At 39.7% G+C, this 19,144-nt stretch overlaps 2 protein-coding genes across 3 annotated transcripts in view; one reads left to right on the plus strand and one right to left on the minus strand.

Moving 5' to 3' along the window:
• Positions 1-13,166, minus strand: part of acp1 (acid phosphatase 1) — a 34,365-nt gene extending 21,199 nt beyond the window's left edge. Inside the window, exons 1-6 of one of the 2 annotated variants that reach the window (XR_004558424.1) lie at positions 13,039-13,166; positions 11,662-11,735; positions 10,764-10,877; positions 7,354-7,415; positions 6,670-6,775; positions 6,425-6,552 (exon numbers count right to left, since the gene is read on the minus strand). Coding sequence is in view for 1 of the 2 variants with exons in the window: in XM_034162018.1 (XP_034017909.1) it covers positions 6,475-6,552; positions 6,670-6,775; positions 7,354-7,415; positions 10,580-10,693; positions 11,662-11,735; positions 13,039-13,075 (471 nt within the window). In the remaining variant the exon portion in view is untranslated. Of the gene's footprint in view, positions 1-6,424; positions 6,553-6,669; positions 6,776-7,353; positions 7,416-10,579; positions 10,694-10,763; positions 10,878-11,661; positions 11,736-13,038 lie in introns of those variants that run through there. The other variant, XM_034162018.1, reaches the window with a different exon arrangement.
• A 2,104-nt stretch (positions 13,167-15,270) lies between these two features.
• Positions 15,271-17,945, plus strand: fam110c (family with sequence similarity 110 member C). The gene has a single exon (XM_034162016.1). The coding sequence runs from the start codon at positions 15,439-15,441 to the stop codon at positions 16,492-16,494; it is 1,056 nt and encodes a 351-aa protein (XP_034017907.1). The 5' UTR covers positions 15,271-15,438; the 3' UTR covers positions 16,495-17,945.
• Positions 17,946-19,144: the final 1,199 nt, after the last annotated feature.

The raw sequence follows: 19,144 nt of genomic DNA on the forward strand, positions 1-19,144 counted from the left end.
TTGATCAAACAAAGCAGCAGTCTCTGAGCCATTCCTAAACAATGAAAAAAATCGACGAGAGGGTGGGCGACTCCTCACTCAAAGACTGCCCACAGGCGAATGACGTAACCGACAGGCGTGAAAAAACTCTTGCATGCCCACGAGGGTTCAAGCATGTCTGATGTAATCACACGTGATTCAAATCCATATGGTTTTTGAAAAAAATAATAAGGTTGGATACTTTTCTAATAGACCTTGTATATATATGTGTATATATATATATATATAATGAACCCAACTATAGTAGATTAAGTGTCTTGTCCCAGGACACAGATTGGTAGCATGAGCGGGATTCAAACCCATACTGGTAACCTTGTCATTCAATGAGTACCTGCTCTGCAAATATATCAACATGGATTTGATTCCAGTCATGTTATCTGTCTGTATCCTTGGAAAAGACACTTTATCTGCATCATCTCAGTCTGTCCAGATGTAAATGGGTGGAATGGGATAATACCTTGGCTGGGGAAAAAAACCTGGGTTGTCTTGGTGTTCCATCCAGGTGGAATCACAGACTCTCGTCCGCTTCACACTATGGAATCTCCTGACACACCCCAGGGCCAATATCAGACTTATTATTTCTTTCTTCCACCCCAGGTGTGCAGGCAGTGGAGAACCAAGGTGGGGCTACAGGCCACGGGACTACAGTGGATGGAGCTGTTGTGTAGTGCTACTCCCACTCACATGCTTTGATGCTTAGCGTGCCGATTCCTTTCCTTGCCAGAAAACATCTTCCTTTCCCTAGATATCATATATCATATATTTCCTCTAGATATCAATCCACCATATTCAAGTGCACATAGGTCTTTAATGGCTCATTAACACTCTGACAATTAACCTGCCGTTTGCCGACGGAGAGTAAAAAGTTGCTTAGTATTGATCAACGCCAAGGTCTCCCAGACTCCGCAGGAGCTAAGTCAACATCAGTCCAGCAACGCTGATGTCTGCTGTGTTCCCGGAAAACTTTTCAACATGCTTAAAATCTTTGACGTTCATGCTGAAATGCCAGCAAGAGTTGAGTTCCACTACCGCTACGTCACCTCCACTAGTATGGCATGACTGCTCTGTTGCCCTCTGCTGACCAACATTACAGGCTTGACTGGATGTACCACCTCCTCTAGATTGCTTCAGCATGAAGAAATATGCAGATATGTTGGAGAAATGTTCAGGGAACAGGGGTGCCCAAGTTCGGTCCTCGAGATCTACCTTCCTGGCACTCTTAGTTGTCTCCCTGCTCCAACAGATCTGAATCCAATGAAAGGCTTGTTAAAAGCCTGCTAATGAGCCTTAACATACACAAGCAGTAGCAGGCAGTTTGCAAAACCTGAGTGACCGTGCAAGGAGGAGACTGTGAGGGAAGCCACCAAATGGAGAAGTTTCAGGATTCTGTTATAATATCTTATTGGGGAAAGTGTGCAAAGCGCTTTGTATGGTACAGAGAAGGATTGTCATAGAATACAACGGATCAAAGCCTGGCTTGAGTCACACACCTGTGACTGAAATTCACATCTTTTTAAGAAAATACATTATTTATTTATTATATTTGCAAACGCATGTGGCACTATCAAACCAACTCCATCAAGAATCACCTGGAAAATCATCATCTAAAAAATGTTTGGCAAGTGCTTATTCCACAAAACCAGGATTTTTTTTTTTTTTTTTTTTGTGACCTATACTTGATTTATTTCTATTACCATAAAGTGTAGTACTGTTTTCCTCAAATCTGTGAATCTGTGATTTCAAAGAACATGTAGTCTTCACCACAGTGTTACAATAAGCTACAGATTCGTCTGAATTACGCAGTAAATCCTAAATGTGCCGCGCCGGAGCTGGGCTGCCCAGAAACCTGCCGTGCGTAATTATTATCCAAGCGACTTCCTTCTGGGTGCGTAATTGGGGTGTATTGTCTCCTGTGTGAGTAAAATGCGCTCAAAGGATTTGAACTGAGACTTGACAGAGAAAAATGATGACATTTCCTCAGCTGTCTGTCCGCGATGCGCGCAGAGCTCTCTGGAAATTGGTTGGAAAAGCAGCATCCTGTTAACGCGCGTCACGCTGACGACTGGACGGAACGGGAGGGGGAGCAGAAAACTTGAGACTGTAAACTAAGAGGACTGACCGCTTCAGGAGTGCCCACGGTGGCGGGGAAACCACATGGCACAGATCAGCCTGTCTGTGAGCTGCAATAAAAGGCAGCCAACGAACGGCACTGGAGGCGCGCGGCGCACCGGACTGTTCCACGGCTGCTTCAGCGCTCCGCCAGCACGGATACGCGTTCACGTCTGCAGCAGCTTTTCACCAAGTCGGGAGAGAATCTAACCAGTACGGAACTTATTAAGAACTCCTTTTTATTCCATTTTCATCCGTGTTGGACGCACAGGACGCGTTCCAAACTAACAGGTAAAAACATGAAGTTGTTCCTGTTGCTGCACAAATATTCACCGTGGTTCTGTGCACGATGCTGCATGTGACTTTAGATTTATTCAAAGTAAAAACCAAGCCAGTGAGCAGATATTACTTTTATTCCAATGTGGGTCAATAACCTAAATTTAGTCTACACTTTTTTCTCGTTTTGGGGTTTCTATGGAACTTCCGTATTTTTACTAAGTTATACTACAAATAATGACAATAAACACATTGACATAACTTTGAAAAAGCTGTAATTGTTGGCTGCTGAGTTGTAATTGTGTTAATCTTGTTATTATCAGATATTCAGTTAGTTATTACTTGATGCTGTTGCCACATAATTTGGACATGTATCACCCTAATTGTGATACTATCATATAGGTATTAAGTTATAAAATGTTGGTTTCCAAGATAAATCTAAAAGGTATTTCGGGGATTGTAATTTGGAGCTACAATGTCAAAAATTTTCAAATACTTGATTATGTAATAAGTCCTAATTATTAGGTACCAACTCCAAATGAGAAATGATGAATATATAAATATACTAAGTCATAATTACAAGACAGTTTGTCATATTTATCAAATTATGTCCTTATGACTTAGTAAGTCATAATTATGACATAATTAGTGATGCTTATTAGGTCTGAAGTCATAATGATTTAAGTTTTTCCTTTACAACTTACCATCTCAAAACTACCATCATGACTTAGTAAGGTGTCATGTTGATAAAATCTTCCTACACACACGCACACACACATTTGACTGACAGGTTGTGTCTCCACCCCTTCAGGTGCCTCCTGTTGCATAAACTTTGACCAGGAGAAGACATTCCACTTTGGTTCTCCACTGGAGCAATGGCTGCACTCTACACACCCTTCACCATTGCGCTGGTGCTGCTCACATACACGCTCACGAGCCACTCGTGCCAGTGTGCACCCACACCGGACCCAGCGGGGCCTGACAGTGGCGTGCACGACTTCAGGAGGATGGGTATCATAAAACACATGGCGGAGAACCGGGTTCGGCTCAGCACAGTAACAATAGTCCCAAATAAAGTGTCTGCAGTGCCAGTGAGGGTGGTACGCACCACGAAACCAGACAGAGATCAGACTATGGGTTAGTACTGTTTTGACCCCTGGCCTTGCCAGAACCTTTTCAGATGACTAACAGTGTTGGCCTTTAATCTGCCTAAAATCCATCATTTCAGAAAAGTAGAGCTGTTGTTGCTCATTTTAAAGCATTTACCAGTTAATGAAGACCCAAACTGCAACGGTTAGTTACTGTCAATACAGTGTATTTACTCAAAGGTTTGGTCTTTCCTGCAATGGTGAACCTGCACAAAGAGGCGGTGCAAGAAAATTACTGAAAGGAAAAAATTAAAGTGAAAGATGACCTTCTCTAATTTGAAGGAATAGTGAGGAGAAGGTTGATCTGGAATAAAGTGCCATTGTGTTAAGAGGCAGAAACACAAAGTCGTGTAGCCAGGAGATGTGAGAATTGCAAATTATAAACCACTGGAGGTTATAAGAACCCATTCTCATCAAACACAGGGAAAATGTTGCATCTTACCTGAAATAGGAACTAACAAATTTCATGGCAAATCTACAAAGAGGGCGAGGCAAGACATTTTAATGCAGGAATTCTGTCAGTTTCAGGCATTGGTAGAAGTATGCACTCTGAGTGCTCTTTATTTTAAATGCATCATTGGTTTAATAATTCTCAATGTTCCTTGATAACTGAGTCTACTTTCTCATCCTTTCAGTAGAGACTTTCCACAGAGATCTCAGAAAGAAAGAGACATTCCTCATTCACATTGCAGGTGAGGCATCTGTCATTTCCAGAGTTCTAAGTGTCTGTGGCCAACTGAGAAAATCAGACAAAAGTGGGACTGAGACACTTTGTCCTTTGGTGTTAAGATGGCTGATGAGACCAAATGTTAAAAAAAAAGTGGCTGATGGAGGTCGTGGGTAACAGCTGGAAACTAGATGTCACCACCTGTGGTCCGCGAAGGTGTTTGTTTTAAATCAAGTCTGCTCTCTTTCAGGTCCGCTCTACTTCAGTCCAAAGTGCATGAAGCACATGTACAGATTATACCACCAGACCAGAGACTGCACGATTCCCGCATGTAAGCTGTCGTTATGATTAATGCACCTCTCTGTAGACCAAAGTCAAGGTCCCATCTAAATATATATATATATCTGTTCACATGTTTCTTCAACTTCTCTTCAGACTTCAAAAGATGTGCACGGCTTCTGACACGATTAGCCGGCAGCCCGCAGTGCACATAAAAGGTATAAGCCACAAGTTGATTACCATGACTCGAAATGTTTCCTTAGTTATATTGTTGCTCTTATCACAAGACTAATACAGGTAACTACATCTTAATAAAAACTAGATTTACCTCATTAGCCACGCCCCCATCCTGACTGAGCAGGACTAATGTCATCTCTCTCACACTCATCTTCAAAATGTTGATGTTCATAAACATGGAAGCTACATGTCATGAGCAGCAGAGTTCATGTGGTTAATAAGCTTTTGGTGCATTTTCAGTTCTGACGATCTCTTTTGTTTTCCTTCATTGGTGCAGGTTGAAACAGCAAACGGCACATTCACATTTTTTTTTTAAACTTTGAGAAAATATATTTTGGACAGTGAGAGCGAAGCCTAAAATCCTTTGACTATCCCCGCCGTATGGCAGCGTATCGTCCTTCAGAGAGGGCGTGGTGGATTTCTACTGCACGCCATCACGTGGGAGCAACCAGGCCTCAAATCTGGACCACGGTCGACGTGGAGGACTGGAAGTGGGGAAAACTTGAGGACATGACAATGGAAAAGTGGCCACAAAAACAAATAAAGTTTAAAAAAAAAAAACACCCACAAGGCATCCAAGACGTGATGCTAAAACCAAAGGGATTCTCCAGTGTCTGCACGACGAGGCAGGATCTTTGTTTTTGGTGTTGTGATGTGAGACCACCTGTTCCACTATTACCCATCAGAGGACAAAAAGCTGACGGCCACACGTGCACTCATCAAGAACTGCAAAAGAATCCACATGCGAGGGTTTGCCTGGAAGAAGCCACAGCTATAGACTGACGCTGACTTTAAACTGTCGGATCAAATGGCTAGAGGCATATATTTAAAAAATGAGATATTTAAATAAATTATAAAGTTGGTACAGATGTAAATGGTCTTTTTGGCGCAGTGTTTTCACTCTAAGGTGTTTTTCTTCCTGTTAAAGCTACACGCATATTTCATATTCACAACACAGTAACAATAAACTGATCAATCACAATCCAGCTCACACACAAACAGGTCAATCACAGCAGTGGTGGGCAAGGCTAAAGGATGCCTGATTTCTATATTTGTTTATCCAGCAGCAGGAATAGATATCTGGCCTGTGTCGAGGTTCAGTGTCTTGCTCAGAGGCAGTTCAGCACTCAGTAGGATTGTGTAGTAACCCCGACAAAGTTTTGTGGAAACGTGCGCCGACTTGGATTGAAACCGTAGTGCTTTTAATCAAATGCAGCATTTTAGTGCTGTGCCGCTCTGTGGGTCGTGGAACCATCACACGTTTGGAGTGTTTACACAATCATCTGAGTCTGAAAAATATCTAAGAGCAGAACAGGCTACTATCACCTTTGACCCCAGTCTTACCCTTTGACCTTTTGTGGTGTAATTTTTTATCAGAGATCAGCAATGAGCTAATAAAGAAGCATTTTATGTTAACCTGCTACATTTTCCAAAACACTTTAAATCCTAATGTGTCCACTTGCAGGATGTCTGAGTGTTTATATCAATACCTCAGTCACTCATAAAGATGATCTGTGGGAAACCTTAACTGTGCAACTCATTTATTTAATCACCTAAATTAAGTAACAAGAAACAGCATTGCTTTAAACTTGCAGCTTGGTTCAGACAACATTCACAACATGTTAGTCTTGTGTGTGTGAGTGAAGCTGAAGTAACGCAGGGAAAGCACACACACTGATGTTCATCCAGTGGACCCGGGTGGTTTCAGGTCAAAGTCCGTTAGGAGTTGGCCTCCAGAAATGCTTTGCAGCATCTGACACACTGTTGATACACAGTTTCAAAGTCTTTGTCATATCCCTAAAAAAATAATAATAATAAAAAAAAGGAAAAGTAGCTTTTAATTTTTTTTTAATAAGGCAAGACGATCTTTGCAAATGTAAGAACTAATAATCTTAAACAATATTTATGACGTACATAATAGGGGTCTTTGATGATCAGCTGCTTCAGAGGGTCGTAAGAACCAAGAAGCTCGATTTTTGCACGTACGTTTCCCACAGATTTCGCTTTTCTTTTCAAGTCACTGCAGACACAAAATACAATATTTAACTCCAAGAATATAGAAGGAAAAGACATTCCTGTGAGTGACATTATTTATCTGCATTCAGACAAGAACAACCCAAATCCCCACATTAAATCCACATAATCAGCTCAAAGAACTCCTAAAAACTACAAAGTAACAACATTCTTACAAAAGAAGTTCTTCATGAACACAGTTCGCTTTTGTTTTGACATGATTTTTTTTTCACTCAGACTTGAGTGGGAAAAGGAAAATGGAAAACGCTGCCCCAAGTGCAAAGAAAAGGCATCCAAAGAACTCAGTAAGCTGCTTACAGATCAGATCTGCCGTAAGCATGTGATCTCATAATCGTCCCCAAACGCTCAAAGCAGCAAAAAATATCCGTCCAAATGACCACAGGCCAGAGATTAAGAAGAGATAGTGCTCATTAAGAGTAGACATTCACCTACAGGTTCCATCTCTTTGAAGTAGAGATGGAAGAGCGCAGTCAGCCCGTTGTTGGAGAAAAAATTATTTTAAGTGAGTCTTCATGCAAATGTGATTCATATTCACACAGAAACACTAATGCACAATAAGTGTACCTCAGATTACTGTCATCCATGCAGAGCATGTAGTCAAAGCTGGTGAAGTCCTCTCTGGTCACCTAGAAGTGAAGACACAGAACACTTTTCAGTTCTGGTACATTACGACGTGCTGAGCCCGTCTGATTCATCTTCTATAAGGCAACTTATGTTAACACTTATTAGTACACACAATTTAAATCAGACATCTAAACATCATAACTAAAGAAACTATAAATTTCTCTCTTCAATTACGCCGTGACAAGTTAAATAAGATTAACAAGGACAATCTAGTTGAAGTTACCGACATTCCAGCTTGATCTGAAGTGTGAGTCGCACATATTTCTATTTAAACACTAAGTACAATAATTGAAATTCAATGTCAGTACTGTAAGTGTAAATAGTTGCAAAGATCAAAGATATTTTTTTAACACTCAGTCAGGTTCATATGCCTTTGGATGGAGATCACAATGGAGTTGAATTGAAAGTGAAATGATTTAACATAAACAACCATTTATAAATTCAGTGTACAAAACTTGTGCCAAATTCCACTCCGGATCTGTGCTGGATCCATTGTGGTGACCTTATTAAAAAAACAAAACAAACAAAAAAAAAAAAAACAGGAACAGTAGAAAGACAACATTGTCCTTACTTGGATAAAAATCCTTTGAAGTCAATGAATAAAGACTGGAACCTACGGACTCCACAGATTCCTAAATGTTTATATGTTGAAGGATTGAAATACTTCAATTAAAGTTAAAAATCTACACATGTAGATCTTGAGTGCCTCATTTCTACTCCTCTGCAGTGATGTGCAGGGGAAAAAGTCACTGTCCAAATACTTATGATACATCATTTGACTAATGCCTATTAAAATTTAGGTGACTTTGTTATTGTGGAGATATCATGAATATTTATAAAGACATTGTGGATGTCTGATGAGTGGTGACAGAAAGAAGCACTGACAAAGTTCTGAACAGAGCATTAGCTGCACATCTGTCAGTCAAAATCTGTTCAAAGGAACTCAGACAGACTGGCGTCCTGTCCAGGGTGAACCCCACCCCACCTCACGTCCTATGACTGCTGCGATAGGCTCCAGTCCCCCCCTTCACGACCCTTAACTGGAAGAAGTGGTTGAAGATAAGTGAGTGATGAGAAATCATGATATAGTTTTCCAGAAACAAAAATACAGATGTCTATAATTTGTACATCGATATTTGTAAGCTGGTACAAATCCAAACATGCATGCTTACAGTGTCTGGTTGCAGTAGCTCGTTTCCCACCACTGGGTTTCCCTTTTAACTGCTCGACATCTTTTCATGTTTTTTCTTTTTTTTTGGGGGGGGGGGGGGGGGGGGTGTTAATCTCTGGCGATGAGTGTTGATGTTGTTGCGCTCATTCTTAGCTCCTGTCGACACCGTTCACACAGAGGCTCCTATTTTCTTATCAAAAAGCCTCATGGGTCTCTGAAGGCCAACCAAAGAGTGATTTGTGAAACATCTGGCTGAGGACAAGATGAGAGGGAGGCTGCTACTATAAGACAGGAATGAGCAGGGAGATGCACCAGGCAGAGTCCAAGTTCAACAAGGTTACAAAAACTCAGATTAGAGATGCCCCAAATTAGAAGATTTAAAAAAAAATAAGTCTTTGGACAAGCCCAATTTACACATCATAGTACCAGGATGGACCTCCAGCACTGCTACTAAGGTTTGGTCCCCTCAGCTTCTCTATAAATCAGGCGGCGTGGAATCTTATTTGTTCTAACGCAAATGAATCCATCTACAATACCTCAAGGGGTTCAGATTCTACAAACCACTTAAAAAAACATTAAATTTCTTAAAAACAAATATGATGGGAAAGTTTTGGAATCCAAAAACTAAAAAGAAAGATAGTTGTGCTGAATCCAAACATGATGATGACAGATTAAAGTTGTCATGACAGCAGGATGTTGGTATTTTGGCATGAAGTGATGTTCATTCCTTCAATGTTGACTCAGTGATAACATATTGATGAGGCTTCAACTGTCATAAATCAAACAGATGCAAACAAGCAAACCTTTGTTGAGCACTTTGGAGAGTATTTTATTGATGAAATACACATATATTCTTTTATGTGTGGTCACTCAGGCCCCCAAAAAAATCTCCCAGATGGCTCATCAGCTCAGATGTTGGCAACAGCAGCAGTTCGGGGAAGAAAAAACAAAATGAGGGAGCAAACCCCAGTGAGAAAAATGAAGAAGAAGGAACAAGGAAAGACTTGGTTTTTGTGAAAGTTGGTTGTGTGGACTGACGTTTAAGACATGAGCCTTGCCGCTGATGCCGTTAGATTAGAAGGCTGTATGAACGACCGAGTTTGCAGAAGAAGAAGCCGACAAGATGCCAGATGGTGTGCATAAACCAGTTTCACTCAGAAAGCAAAACAAGTGACGTGCACTAAAAGCTCACACAAATGCAAACATTACGTAGTTTCTGCACACACAGTGTTTGACAGAACCACTGCTGGACTCTGGCGGATCACTGATAATCTTACAAACAACAAAGGAGACTAACAGCAGACTATCTGATGGCTGATTACTGATTCTAATCAGGAGAACAAAAAATATGACTTTGCACTTAGCATTTTATAGGATGGTCATTCTATGATACCAGTTTCTGTAGAAATGCACTGACGGCCATTTTTGATAAAAAAAAAAAATACAAAATGCCTTTAAATGATGCATGTAAAAAAACTTTTCTAAAGCATTAACTGAAACGTGAAGAGCATTATGTCATTTCCAACAGGCTGTTTATCTGGTTCAGTTAGAGATCATCTAATTTTAAACTGTTCTATGCAAAGAATTTTTGACACACTGCTAATGCACTTTGTGTCCATAGTATTTTTTTACGCTGTCATTTGATATTTTACAGGCTAAATATTGAATTGCATTTTTTTATTATTGAGAACTGTTAGATATTATTTGCTGTCCTGTGTGAAGTATCTTATGGACAGAGGGACATTGGTTCAATCAGTTGTTGGAGCAGATAAATACTGGCTGTGAATTACCACCAGTAACATGCCCTTAAGCAAAATCCTTCATTCCCAGACTGCTTACGGTGTGTTGGAACAGATGAATATGAGACATGGTTGCTAAGTGCTTCGAGCATCAGTTCTCATACATACATGTACTTCCCTTTTCCAAGTGATTTTTTTTTTTTTTTATCGTTAGTGATAAAGTAGGAGGAGCCCTGGACAAGACGTCTGGCTGTACCTGCCGTGCCCTGTGGTTCGTCTCAATGCCATGCTTCCTTAGGCAGGCCAGGCCTTTGGCATGGGGTGAGCTGCCTACATTCCAGTCAGACGTGGCACCACTGTCTATGACCCACTGCAACAACAGACAACACAAAGGGGGCGCTAACTACGTCTAACAGCAGTGCAGAGACAGGAGTTTATACCTGCCTGGCGACATGCCTCATGGGCACGTCATGCCTCTTCATGCAGGCTTGACCACGGTCATCTGGAGGGTTTCCTATTTCATGGGTGGAGGTGGCAGCACTGTCTATCCTCCACTGGGCAGAGCAGAAAGTGGGGAACAAAGCAATAACAAAATAAAAACAAATAAATCATTCATACGCTCACACACAGTCTCACACGAAAGGACGGCAGCACAGCGTTTCCACGACAATGATACTCTGGAGGATAGAATTTAAATTTAAAATTAATGTGAAAAACATTTACTCATTTGTAATTGTTAATGGCTGCAGCTCCTGGTCAGCCAGGTCTTCATAATCTTGATAATCTTATAAGAAGAAAATAAATAAAACTGTTAATTAGACATCTGTGATAAAACAATATTAGCACCAATTTAATATTCCTCACCAAGATAATGTATTTAACAAGGTCAGTCATTATAGGTTACCTGTACACCAGGTCCAAAACAGAACATGATTAAATGTTATAACAGCTTTTATAAAGTCTTGGTTACGCCCATTTAAAAAAAAAAAATCTTTTCAAAATTGTCATGATACCTAATCAATACTTTATCCAATATTGTCAAAATGGGTTCTATTTACAAAGACTATTTGACAATTATTGTAAATTTACTCATTTTACAGACCAGCACCAAACTGAAAAGTGAAATAGATAAAACATTTTCCCTCAGTTTTGTTTCATGTCTGCATTGACAATGACAGCATCCCTGCTCCAGCCTTTAATCCGTATCCACCGCAAATCTGTTCCATGTTAGGTCCACCCATTTCACAACATTCTATGAATTTCAGGCTTGTCAGCATGACTTTAAAACATCCCACCCACATCACTCATCCGTACAGAAGAAATAAACAATCCTGTTACCTTATCAACAACACCAGCATCCATCACCATCTTCCTGAAAACGGCCTCAGCTATTGGGGATCTGCAGATATTTCCTGTTGGAAACCCATAAACAGTTAAAGAAATGTGATGGGGTTTTGAGTAAATTCAGTATGTGGGTGACAATTGACCCATATGCATTGAAACAAGATCTGAAGCAGTTGATGTTCCTGGATAAAACACCACTTTGTTGCAGATCTTGAGTACTACTCCTTAAACCTCAGGGAGCAGCCACATGTTCTGGTGTCAGCCTCATTCTCAATGGCTTGATGTCTTCACCTGCCTACAGCACATACTTTGGATTTTAAGGCATTGCAACCCGTCCTCATACAACAGGCCCTTCAGTTTTGTTGCTCTTTTCAGGATTTTCTCAATTAGCTCACTGTTTTTTGTCCATGTAGGGACATAAAATATTCCCATACTTCGGTATTGGCTATACGAGACAAGTTTTTACACCTCTCAACCTTTGAGCCAACTAAGTCGTGCATGTGCATTCCCAGAATGTAAAATGGTTTCATGGACTCATCATTGTTGTGGTTTGTGCTTTTGTTCTGCCGAGCAACACAAAATTCATTTGACCCCATGTCGCAGACCGAACGGTCCGTCCCAAAAAATCGGTCCACCTTTTGCATCTGTACGTGTCATTTCGGACCACAGCAGCACGTCTAAGACGGACTCTCTTCACTAAAGCAATCAAATGGATTAATGGGATTATTAACCATCAGATGATCAAAGGTAAAACCTGTTAAATCATTCTAAAGTCACTTATAAGCAGAAACAAAGCCGTTTTATGCAGAAACGAGGAAAGATTCCGTGATGCTTTGAATTGTCCGATGCGCAGTGAACGCATCAGCTAGCAGCTGGTTTAGTTGCTCTGATTGATCCCGCTGCCTTTTATGATGAAATAATGCTGAATTTATGTGGAAATGATTGTTGTACAAAAGCTTCAGATATCTGTGGCTGAGATAAATGATGACTGGTGTGCAGTTTGAAGCAGAAACGAGGAGTTAATCCGTGAACCGCGACATCAGGGGGGACCGATTTTTAGGAGGACCGTTAGGTCGGTGACACCGGTTGGACCAGGCGGACATGCTGAACGGGGTTCTCTCTGTATATTGTAGTAACTCCCTATTTCGGTGGGATTGATGGGCGAAAAGCGCTTGAGAGGGGACAAAGGTCACGGACAGTGAATTTTGAACTCGTTAAAACTCGAGTAAACAAGCTGTTATTTTTACATTCACTGACGGAGTGAAAATATATTCACGAGCAATCTCCATTAGTATATAGTACTAGATTTACACAAACACGCTGTTTGAAACATTTAGATCATTTTATAAGTTTAATAAAATCTCTTCTTACCCAAACAAACGAATAAAACAGAGTGAGAGGTCGCCATGTTTATCCTGGGAGAGACCAGGTGAGACTAACTCACGGGGGTTGAGTCTGCAGTGTGCAGCTCAAACCATTTGGAGGACGGGGGTGTCAGCGAAAAACATTTTTAACCAGCACGCCTTAAACCAACACGTCCGCTCGTTGCGGTTATAATGCTGACAGAGCCCTATATGAGTACGTTTATCCGTGACACCCCCATCCTCCGAATGGTTTGTCCTGCGACTCAACCTGTGAGTTTCTCTTGAGGGGTCCTGACTCTGTGAGGCGGTCCACTGCTGCCTGAATAAAATTACAAAACTTAAAAATAAGCTTAAAAATGGATCAAAAACAATCAAACCTGTCAACACAGGTGAGATGTACTGTACATAATATCTTGTATTGTATTTATTTATTTATTGTAATTATTGTTTGTTGTTGTGTGTCTGAGGACTACAGATGGAAAGTAGCTTTTAGCTAAAGTGTTCATTAATGTGCATTGTCCTCATCAAATAAACAATAAAGAAAAAACTAAAAAAACAGCAAAAATTACAGTAATTTATGAATGACATCAATTAAAAAAAAATATGAAACGCCTTTCTTCATACGAATGTAAAATATCTAACCGCTGACAATGACCTGCCAGTTCGTCCAAAAATTATCATCATTATTATTGAGATAATTTAAAATACATAATTATTAGAAATAAATACACTGTGTTTCTCCAGAATAAACTAGAATTGCATCCATAAAAATACATATGTTAATGCTCTAAAAGAAATAAATAAAAATGAAAATTCCAGGCTCTACAATAATTTAATACACTGAACTGAAAATGAGCTCAATTCAATTCTTGAATTTCAGTAGAGCTAAGGGATCAAACATGATGGAGAAGTCTAAAATGATGTTCCTGCTCGACATTATATAATTCTGTCCAAATTATTCAAAACTTGTTTTATCTTCTGTCTGCAGGTTTTCTGTCCAGATCTACCTCCAGAAATATTGTGGTATCACTTGAAGGCCAAGACATTTTCATCAGTTTTGTGAAAATGTGTTTATTAATAATAATGGTCTACTTTGCATGTAAAACTCTTTACCAGTTCATGTTTAATGACAGACATAGAGTCATTGCACCCGACTAAGTGGCATTAAAATGAATGAATGATGGGATGTGAAAACAAAAAACAGTGCAGCAAACTGCGAGAGTGGATCCTCCAGTAATTAACACTGCATGCATAATTACTAATTATATTATTCATTTATATAATCATCAACCAACAACGGAAAGTAAAGATGCCTGCAGCAATTACATTACTTCATTTGCAGATCTTTTTTTAGTTGAGTTTGACACTCATGTCTCGAGGATAAATGGTAATTATTGTGAATGACTCAATTAAAAGAAAATTAGCAGATGATGCAGTCTAATTGTTTTCTTTCTTTCTGTAGCTGGATTGCCAAACTGTTTTTCTAATAAATCAGAAACAGTCAATAGGAGATAACTGACAGGTCTTCTAGTTTTAACTGCATTGTATCAAACAAAACATTCTCTATTAAGATTCTGATTACAGACACAGTTGAAAAACATCAGCAACAGATATTAAAGAGACACAAACCCTATTGTGAACTTTATACAGAGTCTCTTGTCGCGCTGGTAAACCCTAATGTACTTTGACGTTTTTTCTTTGCCAACCAGTTGCAAAAAAAAAATAAAATAAAAAGCATGTTGGTACAGCAAACTGTATGAACCGTGAAAAAAAAAACCTTTCACATATTTAATGTGCCAAAACAGGAGTGTGATGCAAACCCTAATAAAATGTGTGTCCACTTTTGATTTTTGGAGAATTACACAATCTGCATTGATGACCTGACAAATATGAATGAATTCATGAGCATCTATCTGTCCAAGTAAGGAATGTATGGATTTAGATGGTATTGATCAACATTTATTGCACAACATTCTCACTGCAGTGAGCACACGTTTTATGAGTCACTTATTCTGGGAAGTGCTTTCATGAATCCTTCTAGCAAGTATTTCATAAGTATTTGTTTGTTAAGAAGCAACTCTGTAAAAATTTCCAGCTTTAATAGTAATAAGGCTCAAACTATACATTTTCTTCAGCAAATACAAAAAAAAAACACTGCAGCAGTATCAAATTTCACTGTTCTCACATGTGACATATCAGGTGTACTTTGAACAGGCTTGTGTTTGGTTCAAATGAGCTTTGCACAGGATGGGTGGGGTAAAAAAGGTGAAGTCTCCCACTGGGATACATGCACAGGCACGAAACTGGCTTGAATGGAATCTGTTGCCTCTAACACCGAAGAGAAAATTCACAAAACAGATTACCAGCCGAACCCAAAGGACGGATTTGACTGCTGGTCTAATCCAGGATGGAAACAGCAAGTGGTGCCTCAAAATTTTTGGAGAAGGGACCAGAATACCTTCGAAAGCAAATGGAACTGGAGAGCGAGACGAAAGGAAGCTTGAGTGCAGTGGAGAGGCTCGCGGCGAGCAAACCAAAATATGTGAAGAGCCAACAAGTGGTGAACTCTGTTCAGGAGCCAGTGATCAGTTTAGGATCAGCATCGGTGAGCAGCACGGGGTCTTCAAAGGAGAACTCGTGCAGGCCTGTCACACCAAATACCTCAGCAGAGGCTTCAACCATGACCCAGAGCCCTGAAAATGGACAGATAAATGGGTCCAGTTCCAAAAAACGACCAGACTCTCTTCTACTTTACAGGCAGAAATGTGAGTTACTGAAAAGATCAACAAATTATAGGAAACGCAACACAAAACGTAGGCTGCCGGTCAGTTCTGTGCATAAGGACAATCCACTCTCTGAGGTCACGGAAAAGGAATGTGTGCCTGATGGCGATGAGGAGAAAATCACAGCACTGGAGGAAAAGGAATGTAGTGCAAATGAAGTAACTTCTCAAAGTGAGAAGTCACCTTTGCAAATGAAGCCACAGAGTGGAGAAGCAGACCAACTCGGAGCAGAAGAGAGTCCTTCCCCAACAAAGGTGGCAGGTGTCGCTGCGAAGAAACCTGATCACCCAACGGTTACGGAATTCCAAAGGAAGACTGGCAGAGGTGTCAGTCGTTCTCACTCTGATATCAGCTCGCGGTACTCAAAACACTTTGCGGATTTTGATGCTTTTTTCAAGTACTGCGGCCTGGACGGTGAAGTTATTGAAAGTCTTGGGAGGGAGAACTTCTCAGCACGCTCTGATGAACTTGCCATGAAAATCCGAAGTGTCAGCATTTCTACTTCAGACGGCGGCTTTTCCCACAACAGTCATGACAGCGCTGGGCTACTGGAAGAAGAACTTCATGAAAATATACATCAGGGTACTTCAGTTATTGAGCGTAATGCACGGATAATCAAATGGCTGTACAGTTGCAAAAATGCTAAAGAAACTGGGAAAAAGTTGAGAGACCTTAACTGAGATGCTCAACAGATGTTTGTGTTTCTTTGTGTGTGCTTGATGCCACCAACACAGAAGCAGTTTGGCCAGAACATTTCTGAACAAATTTCTATATGTTTCAATAGAATTCTGTGTAACTTTGCAAAAGGTGGCAAAATACTGAACTTATTTGGAAGCTGGGCTTGAGGTTGTCCAGATATGACCTTGACTCACCCTGAGCCAATTCTGACATTCAAGGACAAGCATGGTTATTTGGTCCAAAGATTCATTGCTATTTCAGTAGCTTACCTTTCGTAGTTATCATGTCGCTGGTTAAGAAACAGATTTTTTTTTTTTTTTTAGCTTACTTGTGAATAATAACTCATTCTCATGTTTACTGGGTCGCACTGGGAAAAAAGTGTGTTCATATTGTGGCAGCTAGGGTGCCATACAAATACTGCAAAGTTACAGAAAATAACTATCAAGTTACAGGTTTTTTTCCATGCTATTTTACATTTTGAGACATACATTTGTATGTTTTTGTAATTTTATTGACTTTTATGTATTTTTAAGATATAGGAAACATTTGATACAAAGTAAAAAATAATATTTTTTTTCAGTGCATGTTGGACAGGTTGACAGTCTAATATTAGGTTTACAATAAGTGAACATTGCTGTGTGACTGAAAGACTGGAGACCAGTGTAAGCATTTATTTGTTTTTTTATTTTAAAAATCTGTAACTGTGCACACAGCTTCAGAGGAGAATCAATCCTATTTTACTATTTCAATGGCAAAGAGTGGACACACCAAATATGGAGTCAACTTTGCGTTTCTATTTCATTTTTTGTTTTTACACATTATTCATTGATCATTCATGTCTTTTCATAGCATTATTTTTGAAAGTATCCACAATGCCACAAGTGTCTGAGATGTCTGCAAAATGTTTATATATATATGTATGAATAATGTTGATAATGTCATGTGTTTCTTATGTGTACAGTGTCACGTGGAATTACCATGCAACAGAAATTAACTAGCCAATATTGTTTGGTTTCTAATTCCATAACTGCAAACAAAATGGTTTGATTCTACTGTGTTCTGTCCAGTGAAGCAAGAATACATATAATCTTCTTTTAAAGGTTTAAATCCAGTGACCTGTTGTATCTGTATTTTAGACTGTTTGAACTTTGTTGCCCACTTTCTCTTCCTTTGTTAGTTTCATTATAATTCTGATCAAAGTGTAGAAGCCATAAGATAATTGGGAAGATATAAGGAAAGGAATTATTTGGTTCATGTCTGGCACTCATACAGAAAGCTGTCATATCTGAGTGCATGAGCAGACAGCATGCTGCAGACACACCTTTGAGAGCGACTCTTGCACTCACAGACAAGTCACATCCTGCTCTCTCCAGGTGTTTGCCACAGAGAATTTTCTGCATGTTTTCAGATGAAAATCTGCAAAGTGCATGTAATAAAATGTGCTTTTATTCTCTTTTTTGTAGTTTACTTGTTTTTTTTTGGGGGGGGGGGGGGAGTGGGGTAGGATTTCTCATTTGAAAAAAGAAAAAACTGTCAATTTATATGAAAACTGTTGGGGGTTTTTTTCTTGCTGGATCTCCACAGAGGGCTGGATCAATACCACACAGTCTATGGTTAAGACAGGCAGAGCTTATTCTTTCTCTACAACTTCATCACGTTTTTCTGTGGAGTCAAAGGGACAACGTTAGAGTCTTCCTCAAGGGCACTTCAATAACAGCAGTCTGGGACCAAACCCACTTGGTCTGTCACCCCCTGGAGCCATGGATAGGTAAACATGAAGGAACTGTTTGGATTACGAATATTATGCTTTGAGGCAGGGGTGCCGTCAGGGATTTTGGGCCCCATGAAAAGAAATCTTACTGAGCCACCCACCCCCCATATTATTTTGTCAGTATTATAATTGTATTAGGGGCCTCGCTGGGCCACTGTCAATCATGGGCCCCTAGAATCCTTCTTCTTATTGGCACAACCGTTTTGAAGTGAATCCACATAAGGGGATGACCACTGGAAAAACTGCAAACTAAGGTACATTATCAGAAAATATGTTCATGAAACCTGCTGAAAATGTTGGAAATTACCTTGAATAGGCACCAATTTATTTTACTTTGGTCCTGGATGAACTGAGAACCAGTCAGGAAGCATTAACAAAAACATAATCCAATATTATTATTGTGTAATCTTGAGAAAATCCTCTTTTATACTTCAACATGAAGCTGTAACAGATGATGCAACAGACAACAGCTGCACAATGCGCAGTTTCTCCAAGAACAACCACAGAAGCTTTTTAACATCTTCAGAGTGGTTTCCTCAATAATCTGTTTCTTGCATGGTCACTTTTTGAAAGCTGCCTACTTGACACAGATTCACCATACAGTACCATACTCTGTGTACTTATTATAAATGAAGTCCAAGACAGGGACTTTAAAATGTTCACATATCCATCCTCTGACTTTTGAAAACTGGATGCAAAAGTCATGATTTGTATTAAAAATAATCCTTATATTTATTTAGTGAAAAAAAATTATATATATATTTGCTTTGGGCCTGGATGAATGGAGAACCAGTCAGGAAGCATTAACAAAAAAAAAATCCAATATTATTATTGTGTAATCTTGAGAAAATCCTCTCTTCTACTTCAACATGAAGCTGTAA

Source organism: Thalassophryne amazonica, chromosome 21, assembly GCF_902500255.1.
Source record: "Thalassophryne amazonica chromosome 21, fThaAma1.1, whole genome shotgun sequence".
NCBI classification, from domain to species: Eukaryota; Metazoa; Chordata; class Actinopteri; order Batrachoidiformes; family Batrachoididae; genus Thalassophryne; species Thalassophryne amazonica.

Coding starts and splice junctions, on each gene's coding strand:
- fam110c (XM_034162016.1), top strand. CDS start 15,439: ATGGAAACAGCAAGTGGTGCCTCAAAATTTTTGGAGAAGGGACCAGAA.